The following is a 12,457-nucleotide window of genomic DNA, read 5'->3' as shown; positions in this document are numbered from 1 at the left end:
TCTTTAATATAGACACTGAGAAATGTTGACAAATACATGTTTTATCTTTAAGAGTTTGTATCATATTTTCCATTATATCTGATGATTGCTTAGCTCGTGTTTAGGCTCTTAGAGACAAGCAAGGCCCCTGAATCAGCTCACCTTAAAGGTGTTCATGTTCCCCATGCCCTCAGAAATGCAGACTTTCCTACACCCTGGCTTACACAATCAAGAGGCTCAAACAGGCTTTCTTTCAGAAAGTTGAGAACCAAAGGAAGATCCTCCGTTGGACCTGGCTAGTGACTTACTGGTCTTCTCAAGTAAAACTCCTCAGAAAACGATTAGCAGGGTTGTTAAAAGAGCGCAGCTCTGGATCCCTATTGGCTGACTACTGGCTCCACAAATTCTAGACAGCTAAGACTATTACAAAAAATTGTCTGAGAAATTCCTGCACTGAATTTCCATCACAATTCCTTGAAAAACACCTGAAATGTAAGTTTATCCAGTGTTTTTTTTTTAGACTCTAGGAATTCTAGGCCTTCTGGAGTTCTGGATGGGAACTTCAATGTCTGGGATACAGTTCAGAGGCATCAGCCTTTCAGTCTCTAAGCCACCAATGCTAGATGCTTGCTGGAACTAACTGACTGATATGGGAATCTCAGAGATGGACAGGCTGGAAGTACATGGGCGGAAGCACTGATAGCTAGAGAAGGAGGGGGAACGAAGATTGGTGAGACCAGTTCAGAAGCAATACTTCACACCTGACCGATCTGATACTATCTTCCGTAAGATTCTGCTGAGTATGATGATTGTAAGAAAAGCAAATAACAGCTCCCTTGGCCTGGTTATATTCATTGCATCCACTGCCCATACCTCCGGATGCAGAAAGAGAGACCAGAACTTTGGAAAAATGCATTTTTCAGTGAGGTGAAAAGATCTAACCATGTGACTCCTAGGGTCACCTGCAGAGTTTGAATAGACTGGAGATAAGGACATCTCCATCGAAGATAGAAATACTCTACTCAGACTGTCGGCAAGCCCATTCTCTGTACCTAGAAGATAGACTGCTGAGAGAGACAGAAGATTGTGCTCTGCCTGCGTCCCTAGTTCCTGTGTCTGCAGAGCTAATGGAAAAACCCTGAACCCCCCCCCCCCCTCCCCCCCCGATGACTGACATAAGCTCTGGTTACCTGATTATCTGTTTGAACGTGGACTAACTGTTTTTGTACATGAGGGGCAAAAGAAAGCTGGGCCTTGAAAACTGCTGGCAGCTCCTTCAGTTTGTTTGGAAGAAGTTATAAGCTTCTGCTCTAACCGTACCCCCCGAACAAATAGATTGTCCAAAGTGACTCCCTGCCACAGACTGCTGGCATCTGAGGTCAACACAAAAGAAGGAGGAGGAGAAAAAGAAATCCCAGTGCCTAAGTTGTCAGGATTCAACCACCATTGCAGCTTTTTGGAAATGGCATTGAGACCTCTACCTTATAGTTCTCATGAGCCAGAAGGTGGTTGGCTAGGAGATAGACATGGAGACAAGCTTAAGGAACTAGATGAAGAACAGCAGCCTTATCCCCTTGAACAGCCAACCAAGCGCTCCCTATTTCTGAATGCCTCTGCAAAATGGACAGGAGACGGAAGATCAGTTTCTGTTCCCACCAAGATCTGTCCGGAACAGACCCTCAATGAACTGCAGATAAAGAACTGGCTGAAGGTGGGATTTCTCCATAATTAGAAGGAATCGGTGCTCTTTCAATGCACCTCACACTTGCTATTCTGCTTCTGATATCTTGGAAAAAGGAGAATGACAAATTTACCAGTCAAACAGGAATGGAAAAATTAAAATGCCCAAAGCATGTAGGTTACCCACCAGAGGAGCCAAGGTTTTCATTACATTTCTTAGGGCTGATGAAAGCCTTAGGGAAGGACACAGATTTTCAACTGAAAACTTCAGGAACTTTTGGGAAGGTAGGCCTCTAATAATTCCAAAGAGGCTAGAAACATCACAGGCAGAATAAGAGGAATAATCGACTGGAGGGTTACCCTTTTGAAACTCTGATAGGGATATAGAGATTTACTTTCTTTAAGACCAGGTCCGGTTGAACGTCCATGGAGCATTTCTGATTACAAGCATTATAGAGTAACATCCCTGCCCTCTTTCATCCTTAACAGGGTTAATTGATCCTTTTGGTTGAAGGTCCAAGACACCCTAAATCAAAGCCTGATGATGACGGGGACATTTAAGAACAGGATCTCAACAGAAAAAAATCTTATGGAGTTGAGATAAAGTCTATTTTGTACCTCTGTGAGACAATAGGAAGAACCATCAAACCCTTGATTATAGATCTCCAAACGTGGGAGTCGTGAAGGAGCCTTCTTTTCACCCTCATGGGACAGCCATGATTTGTCTGAGTAAGGCTGTGGTGGGTTGACTGCAGAGTAGACCTGGGATTTGTCAGAAGATGGTCTGCCCAAACCACAAACCTTGCCTCGAAAGGGCTTGTTGTCTCCTCTGTAGGAACTGAAAGCAAGTCAGAACCCAAACCGTCTGCCTCTGAAGGGAGGTTGCAAAAGAAGTCCTCAGTTTTCTGTCCTCTGCTAACTTTTTAACAAGGTCTTCCAGATATGGATCAAGCACCTTACACTCATTAAAAGGAATGAGAGTCACCAGTGACTTTTGGGAGTTGCCTGCCTTCTAGTTTCTCAACCAAAGATGTCTCTTTGCGGAAAATGGTGATCTGGAGGTAGAAGAAGCAGCACACAAGCTGTCTAAAGAGATATCTTACTTTCTGCTAAATCATGGAAAGTCTTTCAGTATCGCCCTCATACTGTTGGGCCATAGAAATCATTCAGCCAATAACTGAACTGAATATATTGTATAGGCAGCAGTTCATTAATTTGAATGTTGACGCTGTGTAAGCTCGTTTATACGCACCATCCACTTTTTTTGTCTGACTCATCTGAAGGAGACGCATCCTCAGATTTAATAGTACTCTCAGAAGACAAACCAGCTACCAAGGTGTCCACTTTAACTTGCACCACAAATTCTTCCTGAAACCTCTCCAGGATGTATTGGTTTGCCAGGACCCTTGCAGCAGAGGATTCCTCCATATTCTCTGTATAGTAGCTTTCTTATAGCCTTATGAACAGGTAGCTAACCTGAGTCCTTGCTTTTATATTGTGCAAAAGTCATCCTTCTCAGCAGTTGAAGACTTAGAAAGCGACACATTACTCCTGATATGTCTAATAACTTCAGATGTATCTTGACCCCCTGTCATATTTGCCTCTTTCGTCCACCTCTTCATCAGAATACCAGTGTTATCTTCCTTAGGTGAGGGTTCCATTTTAGGTGCTGAAGGACTCTCTGTATCTCCACAGTCTTATTAATCATTTGCTGCAACATCTCCACATGCTGTGGGGTTGACAACCTCTGCAGCTGCAGAGGCCTGGTGAGAAGACTGCCCCCCAGAGAGTCCTCAGCATGTCTTCTCTTTCCCGACAGATTTCCCTCACTACTGTTAGGCTTACAAGAAGCAGAATATGGTTATCAAGTAACCAGTTCTACCACCATGTTGAAGTCAGTGCTTTAGACTGAACCGTCAGCTTAAGCTTGCCAAAAGTTTAATTAGGGGAAAAATATATAGTAAATATGTATAACTTCTCCCTGAAGGTGAAGTAGAAAATACATGCCGGACACATTCCCCCGTTGCACAATGGGGATGTGGGGTTGGAAGCGCTACGTTTGTGGCATCCCACTCACAAGTGAGCCAGTTCACAAGTGGTCGCAGAGACAGTCTGCTGTAGCACAACTCTCTGATGAGTAGAAAGGGGAAATACATTGAGAACATTAATAAACTAAAATGAAAGCATACACCAAACCAGGTACCGGGGATGCCACATGTGCAGGAAAGAAAAACAGGAAGTGTTTTTTCTTCATAAACACAAGAGGTATGGGGTTTATTTGTTAGATGGAACCGCTAGTAACAAATGTACCTAGGGCTCTTCAATCTCACACTATGAGAATCATGTTGCGTGCTGCTTAAAGCTACGTGATGGGGGAAATTTCCTTTACGGACTAGGTGGTCTCACACACTATGTAGTGTCTTGCTTTATCATATGACCACCTAGCCCCATCCTGGTAGGACAGTGCTACCTGGACGGACTCAAACTCACCGTTAAAAGAACAGGAGGGAGTGCAGAAATTCAAGTTATCTGGAAAAATATGGGATCCAGCTCTGCTTGGGAAAATATTTTTTTTAAAACTAGTCGGTCACCTGTGTAATAGTACACCTTTATTTGTGGTGACCGCTGGTGAGATTAAGAACAAATGATGAGACACCTATAGGAGAGTAAAGACTCACAGGGTCACCTATCTAGTAGTTACTGGCCAACATGTTTAAGCCCACTGCTAAGAGCCATAGGAGGTCTGGGGGCATTCTTCAGGGCCTGGGATCCCTCAGTTTCATGCACAATAGAAGCAAGAGAAGAGGGGCTACCTCAATAGGAGGAGCTCAGGTGTTATAAAAGGAGAGGGCCTACCTGTGGGAAGCTAGACTATGGAGGCCTAAAAGAGACAAAATCGTTAGTACATTATACGTTATCAGTGATACACAGCAAACCACAGCACACAGGTAGGTGACACAGCAAACACAAAGTCATGCAATATCAACGTGAGAAGAAGTACTCGAAAGTGGGAATTTCCCAAATAGAAGAGGGGGGTTCTCTTACCCTAATCCTGAAGGGCAAATGGCCCCAAGTCTAGGAGGGAGAGTGTCCCCTTATAGTCACACACTAAAATCAGGAAACAAAGGCAAAACAAAAGAACAACCAATGAGCTCCATGGAAGGGAGAAAGGCAGTCAAAGTCCTGCCAGCCATGGTAGCTCTGCAATGGTAATAATAGTTGGGCGTGGAGTTCACTAAAGTAATAAGGCCCAGAAGGTGGGAGAAGTTAGCTCAAGTATAAAGCTCTGAAATACTTGTCCAGTCATAAATTAGTTTGAGGCACATACACACATATATATATATATATACATATACAGTATATATATATATAGGTCATAGTTCATGTACAATACTAGCGTCATAATGCCTCTGAATGCAATCGCTCAGCCGTACACACAGCAACTAGACAAACAAACAATAGAACCCAAAGGTGGTAAAATCTTATCTGTATTGTGTCCACGTCATGTCTGCCGAGTCCAGGGAACCCGGGTATGGTGTTTATGGTTCTGCTTTTGTGGAGACAGTATAAGGTTTATCTTCCTCTTCTCTCCAACTCTCTGTTTGTGTTAAGTGTTTTTTCTTCCCCCTCTTAATTAGGTTGATGCAGAAAGTAGCAGTGTAAGCCTTATTTGGTGCGGCGAAACACATTTGTACTTGTATAGGGGACGTGGTGATCAGTGGATGGCAACTTCACGCGCTGGGGGGACACTGAAGGGGACAAGCCTCTTAGTGTTTCCCCACAGCTGATGGGTGAATGTTTTCAGTGACAACCTGGCAGATTAAGGTAGCCACGGCTATCCCCAGACTTTGGCCCCTGTCCCCGGGCGTATGACATCATGTCCAGACTGGTGGCCTAGCAGGGGTATTTAGGTGGGCTCGCCACCTTGATCTGCCTCTGTTCTAGTGATGCTAGTAGCAGAGGAATTTGGAGATCACAGCAGGACAAGCAGAGGCTGCATTGGTTCCTTTCTTGTTTAGGAGAGCTCGCCTAAATTCTGTTCTCAGTGTACCATCTCTTTGGATGATAAAATAGGATCTTGCAGGGGAGTGTCACTTAATTTTACACATACGTGCAGCCATATTCGGGTTGATTTCTGACTCTGCTCCTCTCTTGCAGTCTTCGAGACATGCTGTAATCACTCTGTGGGCTAACGCGCCCACCCATTGCCTTTTTATTTGTTCCTTTAATTGTCCTTTATAAAAGCTTGGCTGCTAGTAGATAATCTTTCCTCTTTGTCCCACCTTGTGCTCATTTATTTCCTCCCACGGAGCTGGCCCTAACTACTGCTATCATTCTACTTTGGTGCTCATCTCTTTGTGTCTGGGACTCTTTTTTTTTTTTTATTTCTTGTCAGTTGTAGCAGCTTAAAGGCATTAGAAGCCCGAGCAGGCGCCTTCACAGCACATGCCATTGCCTGTGCAAGGCAGCCACGAAACGCAAATTCACACGGCATGGCTGTTACTCAAGCCGGGTAGACTGGTTGGTGGTCTTAAACACACATACTCCGACTGCCTCCACCTTCCGTAATACTGCCCTGTTCACCCTGTTGTACACACACACACACACACACGAACGGACCTCAGAAGCACCAGTGACAGCAGATCTGATTACAGCTTCCCTTTTCCCTGCTCTGATGCATTTCCTCTCCCTGCGCTGACTGAGCGTAGGTTGCTGTGGAGAGCGTCCCGCTGCAAGTGAAAGAGGAGGCTGCAACTCTAACTGCCGAATACCATCTGCTCACAACGAATCATTATCTGAAATGTTAACTAAGACATTGCATTCAAGTTGGTGGTGTACTTAGTTTTACTTGTTTGTTTAACAGTGTCTTGTTGCTCAACAACATCAGTTTTGATCAGTTGTTTACAGATTCATTGTGACCACTTGGGGTACAAAATGCATGTGGGATGTCAGGAAAGTGCTTTGAGAAGTGTTTCTTTGACAATTTATACTGTCACAACTCAGCTCCTTATATTGGTATGTGTGAGTACAAAAAACTATCCAATGTACATATAATTCAAATTTAAATTTTTTCAGTGTTTGTACTTTAATACTACCTGAAATGTGAAATGTTTGCCATCTATGTAAAGCACTCTGACACTTGTGGACCTGTAATATGCTGTCCAAGGGAATCTCTGTTCCTGATATAACCACTGGTATCTCGTAGTTGAGCTGCTGACTTGGAAGTCTAGGAATCTAGACTCTAACCCCACCTTTGGCAGTTGACCTTACGTGTGATTCTGTGCAAATTATCTAATCACTGTGTCTTTTACAATTGTAAGCATGTGTAATGAAAAAGTAGCTTGAATGTGCGCCACGTAAATACTGTTGATGTACTGTCATTGCATGTTTCCATTTATCATCAATGACATCTACCACTGGTCCTTGCAACTATTCTCCTCCCTTCTATCTAATGCGCACCCCCTTGTTAGTTTGTAATGCGTTTGCTTTGTATTTGAATGTTTTCGTCTTGTATTTCTTGCTTTGTGTGTATGTATGTTGTATCTCTTCAGTGCAAACCTAGCCAAAGGGCAGCGGAGTGCTGCACATGGTTAAAGTCAATGAGTGATAGGGAAGGTAGCTAGTTTGTGGGCTGCTAATTTGGTGGCGTGGCAGTTAATGGTTGGCTTTTCGTGTCCAGCTTGCTATACTTCATGGTGGTGGCTTGACGTAAAGGGTAAAATGTAAGTTGTGTGATTGTGCAGAATAATACTCGCTGCGACCACCATGCTGCTCTCACGTTGCATAAACACAACAAAATAGGACTATAACCTAATATAGATGGTGTTTTAAGGTAGCATTAGAAAGCAGTCCTCTCTTGTCTACATTGTCACTGAATGCCCCAAGAACCTGAAAGGAGATCCATTTTTAATTTTGTATAACATTACAGCTAACTTAAGTATGCTTGAGTGAATTAGGAGCAACTAACATGTATAAATTAGACTGAGGAAATCGAGATTAAAAACAGCATGCATTATTTCAAACATTTGTTATATCTGTATTTTATGTTGAAAATCTGAGCATACTGCACAACTGTGCTTTTGCACTTTTTGTGATTATGAGGAAATGGCATTCAACAAGAAAGTCGCCAATTGACAACTTCTATTTCTCTCTTTTTTTCTTTTTTAGCGGTTGCTTTTAAGAATGCGAAGCAGTTTGACCAAGCAAAGGATGCTTATCTGAAGGAAGCGGAATGTTATGAAAATAACAAATCGTATCTTTTCATCTGTATGAGAGATCCCTCTGCTAACGCCTGTTATCGCAAAATGAAAAGCGACTGAGACTCACTGATGAAATCCTATTGAATACCCTCTGCCCAATAGAATCATGACTCTGGGGTTGATTGGTTTGGGGAGCTGATTCAGCTTTAAGTACAGGGCTGAAAATAGTTTTTCATGTTAAAATTATACAATATTACGGAAGTTAGATTTTGTCACAGATCTTTTCCAGAAGTTTCTTGGCATGACTCTGAAAATTATTTTCTGTTGTGTTCTTCCGTGAACATCTCTTCCTTTATTTTTAGGTTCTGCAGTTTCTCCAAGTTTTTCAGTTTGAAAGAATGTAATTTTCCTTAAATCTAGCCATGTTTATGCAAACGACCCCACAAATGATTCAGCTTAGCAAAAGATTACCCTGCGTTCCGTTGTTAGTATCATTGATATAGGCCATGTTCAATCATATTATAGCTATCAGGGTTCTGCAAAGTCGGTCCTGCAGAGCCGAGTCCATGCCAGATTTGTAGCATATCCACATTTAGAATAAAGACGTTTCAGAAATCTACATTTTTCTAAATGTGGATATGCCACCAGCTCAGAGTGGCCAATATAGACATCGATGACCTATTTAGTTTAGGATTAAGCAAAGCACTTCTGCCTGAAACACTACAATGTTCATAGTTTTCCATGTTTAGCCCTTAGGAATTGTAAAATGAAAGTCACTTTAGGACACACCTAGGTTTATTTTTACTCTTCTAAAAGTCCCTCGAGTTTTGCGAGTCGGGTCTATAAAGAAATCCTCAACACTGTTTTAGGTAGTGTTTAGACTAAGGTTCCCTTGTAATTATTGTTAAATGTTGGGAGCAGTAATCAGTCAGTCTGATGTCCAAGTACTTGGTACAATTTTCAACAAATATATTGGAAATATTTATTGATTGTGCAAAATAATTTGATTAATATGTTGCATAGGTTACAGGTTTAGGTATAAATCTCAATAAGTGCATAAAACTACGTTTTTATGTAATCATTTTAGGCGTGCTATAATATAATTGCACTTTTGAGACACTTAGGGCCTGGTTAGGAGTCTGGTGGTTGGAAAACCCAACCGCCAGACTCACAATGAGGAGACCGTTGGCGGTGCTGGCAATCTCTCCACCGGCCTATTACAAGTTTCCACTGAGCTGACCGGTGGGAACCTCCATCTTCGTAGTTTCCCGACGTTCAGCCCAGTGGACACTGCTGTGACTCGGCCACACATTGGACAGGGGGCCTGTCCTGCACCTTCGCAAAGCACAAGTGCACATTCTGAAGGTGATGGGCTGGGTGGCCCTGCACTGCCTATGCCATGGCAGTGCAGGCCCCCCCGTGGCTCCCAGTACACCATTACCCACAGCCTTACCCTGGCGGGGTCCCTGCCATTGTAAGGCTGGCAGTGAGGCAAGTTGAAATCAGCCAGGCTGAGCGGAGTTCAGTGCCGCCCTGGCTGAGTACAATTCAGACTGCTGTCACCCCATTGGGAATGGCAGTCTCCTAGCTGGTCCGTTCGCCAGGGTTGTAATTTGGTGGTTGGACATTTGTGGCGGTCTAACCCCCACTGCGAGGCTGGCAGTCCTTGGTCCGCCAGCCTTGTGATTAGACCCTTTGTCTTACCTGGTTTAAGTTACTTCACTCTGACACTGAGGTGGTTTCATAAACTTACATTTCTGCACTGTAACTCCTTGCTTCATGGGCCACTGTTTTGGGAAAGGGCTGATAAATTCTACGACAGATACCCAATGTTTAATACTTAACCATAGTCATCTTGGTTCTAGTCTTTTCCACGCTGCCAAGTGAGTATATATTTTTATGCCTATTCATTGCTTGCAAGTATAAACAGTAGACTGTGTCAGTCAATAATTTGACAAATTTAGAACTGATTTTATAGATTGAGATCATTTTTACCGCTTTTTTTTGCCAAGTTTCATTGGACTGCTGAAGATTTGTGGTAGGAATCAGATCTGCATGCTGCGTCTACCTGAGCTTTGTAGAAAAAACATTTAAATCAGTGCTGTGTTTTGTTTTTTGTAAGAGAATATTTTGGTCACTGCTTTGCACTTGGCTCAGAGGACACATTGAGGTCTGATCTTTATTTGAGGTGCTAAACCTGTACCTTAGACTCCCTTCATTGATTATAGTCTTCAATATCCAAAATCACTAGTAACATATACTTTTCAAATAACTTCATTCTGACTCCTCTCCAGCTCTCATTTCTGTGCCCAATAAATGGTAATCATTTTGACTGCATTATTTTCAGCCTAATGCCTTCCAGATTACCAATGCCAAAATACAGATAATTTTTTAGAGATCATCCCCTATGATTATTGTTAGAAATGGGTTCTTTGGTTGGCAGTCAGGTTACCCCCAGTACAAGCAAGGATCCTCACTCTAGTCAGGGTAAGTCACACACAATCCAAATTATCCTGTGCCCACCCTCTGGTAGCTTGGCACTGAGCAGTCAGGCTTAACTTAGAAGGCAATGTGTAAAGTATTTGTGCAATAAATCATACAATAACACAATATAGCACCACAAAAATACAAAACACAGTGTTTAAAAAAATATATAATATTTATCTGGATATTTGCAGGTCAAAACGATAAAAGATGCAATATGAATTTGTAGAGATATCACTGAAAAGTTGTATAAAGTGTCTTAAGTCTTTAAAGAGCAAACAAAGTCTCTTTTAAGCACAAAGTACCTGGTTTGGAGTGGAAAATCTCCGCATAGGGCCGCAGAGGAGGAGATGCATGGAAAAATGGTGTGTGCGTGAGTTTCGCCCCTTCACACACGGACTTGCGTCGTTATTTTCCACGCAGGGAGACGTGCGTCGTTCTCTGGGAAGAAAAATGGTGTGTGCGTCAGTTTCGCCCCTTCACACATGGACTTGCGTTGTTATTTTTCCCTTGGGGAAGACGTGCGTCGTTTTCCGGCACGCGGACCGTCTCCTTCTGTGGGTCGCGGGATTACCAGATGTACCAGGGTCTGTGCGTGGAATTCTAGGCTTGTTATCCGGCTGCGCATCGTTCCGGTGGGCTGTGCGTGGAATTTTCTTCCTCACAGCAGGCGCTACGTCGATTTCCTCTCTGGAAGTCGGCCGGCGTTGTCCAGGCGGGCCGCGCGTCGAAGTTCCTGTCGCACCGCAGGCGTCGCGTCGAGCGGCGTCTTTCCGGATCGGCGTGCAGTGATTTTTTTTACCGTGGAGCAAGCTGTGTGTCGAATTTTTCAGCGCACAGGGCGTCCAGTTGAAAAAGAGAAGTCTTTTTGGTCCTGAGACTTCAGGGAACAGGAGGCAAGCTCTATCCAAGCCCTTGGAGAGCACTTCTGCAGCAAGGCAAGAGTTCAGCAAGGCAGCAGGCCAACAGCAAGGCAGCAGTCCTTTGTAGGAAGCAGTCAGGTTATTCCTTTGAGCAGCCAGGCAGTTCTTCTTGGCAGGATGCAGGTTCTGGTTCAGGTTTCTTCTCCAGAAAGTGTCTGATGTGGTAGTGCAGAGGCCCTGTTTTATACCCAAATGTGCCTTTGAAGTGGGGGAGACTTCAAAGAGTGGCTAAGAAGTGAACCAGGTCCCCTTTCAGTTCAATCCTGTCTGCCAGGGTCCCAGTAGGGGGTATGGCAGTCCTTTGTGTCAGAGCAGGCCCTCCACCCTCCCAGCCCAGGAAGACCCATTCAAAATGCAGATCTATGCAAGTGAGGCTGAGTACCCTGTGTTTGGGGTGTGTCTGAGTGAATGCACAAGGAGCTGTCAACTAAACCCAGCCAGACGTGGATTGTAAGGCACAGAAAGATTTAAGTGCAGAGAAATGCTCACTTTCTAAAAGTGGCATTTCTAGAATAGTAATATTAAATCCAACTTCACCAGTCAGCAGGATTTTGTATTACCATTCTGGCCATACTAAATATGACCTTCCTGCTCCTTTCAGATCAGCAGCTACCACTTCAATAATGTATGAGGGCAGCCCCAATGTTAGCCTATGAAGGGAGCAGGCCTCACAGTAGTGTAAAAACAAATTTAGGAGTTTTACACTACCAGGACATGTAAACTACACAGGTACATGTCCTGCCTTTTACCCACATAGCACCCTGCTCTAGGGGTTACCTAGGGCACACATTAGAGGTGACTTATGTGTAGAAAAAGGGAAGGTTTAGGCTTGGCAAGTACTTTTAAATGCCAAGTCGAATTGGCAGTGAAACTGCACACACACAGGCCTTGCAATGGAAGGCCTGGGACAAGGTAAGGGGGCTACTTGAGTGGGTGGCACAATCAGTGCTGCAGGCCCACGAGTAGCATTTAATCTACAGGCCCTATGCACATACAGTGCACATTACTAGGGACTTATAAGTAGATTAAATAGTCCAATTGGGCATGATCTAAAGTTACCATGTTTAAAGGGAGAGAGCATATGCACTTTAGCACTGGTTATCAGTGGTAAAGTGTGCAGAGTCTAAAAGCCAGCAAAAACAGAGTCCAAAAAGTGGAGGGAGGCAGGCAAAAAGTTAGGGGTGACCACCC

At 43.7% G+C, this 12,457-nt stretch overlaps 1 protein-coding gene across 1 annotated transcript in view; it reads left to right on the top strand.

Moving 5' to 3' along the window:
* NAPG (NSF attachment protein gamma) overlaps nucleotides 1-12,457 on the top strand; it is a 172,446-nt gene that overhangs the window by 16,243 nt on the left and 143,746 nt on the right. The window contains exons 3-4 of the mRNA XM_069216481.1: nucleotides 7,828-7,912; nucleotides 9,725-9,742. Coding sequence (XP_069072582.1) covers nucleotides 7,828-7,912; nucleotides 9,725-9,742 — 103 coding nt within the window. The remainder of the gene's footprint in view (nucleotides 1-7,827; nucleotides 7,913-9,724; nucleotides 9,743-12,457) is intronic.

The sequence above is a fragment of the Pleurodeles waltl genome, chromosome 2_1 (genome assembly GCF_031143425.1).
Source record: "Pleurodeles waltl isolate 20211129_DDA chromosome 2_1, aPleWal1.hap1.20221129, whole genome shotgun sequence".
NCBI lineage: Eukaryota > Metazoa > Chordata > Amphibia > Caudata > Salamandridae > Pleurodeles > Pleurodeles waltl.
Note: the sequence above shows the minus strand (reverse complement) of the source record. Positions and strands in the feature narration are given on the sequence as shown.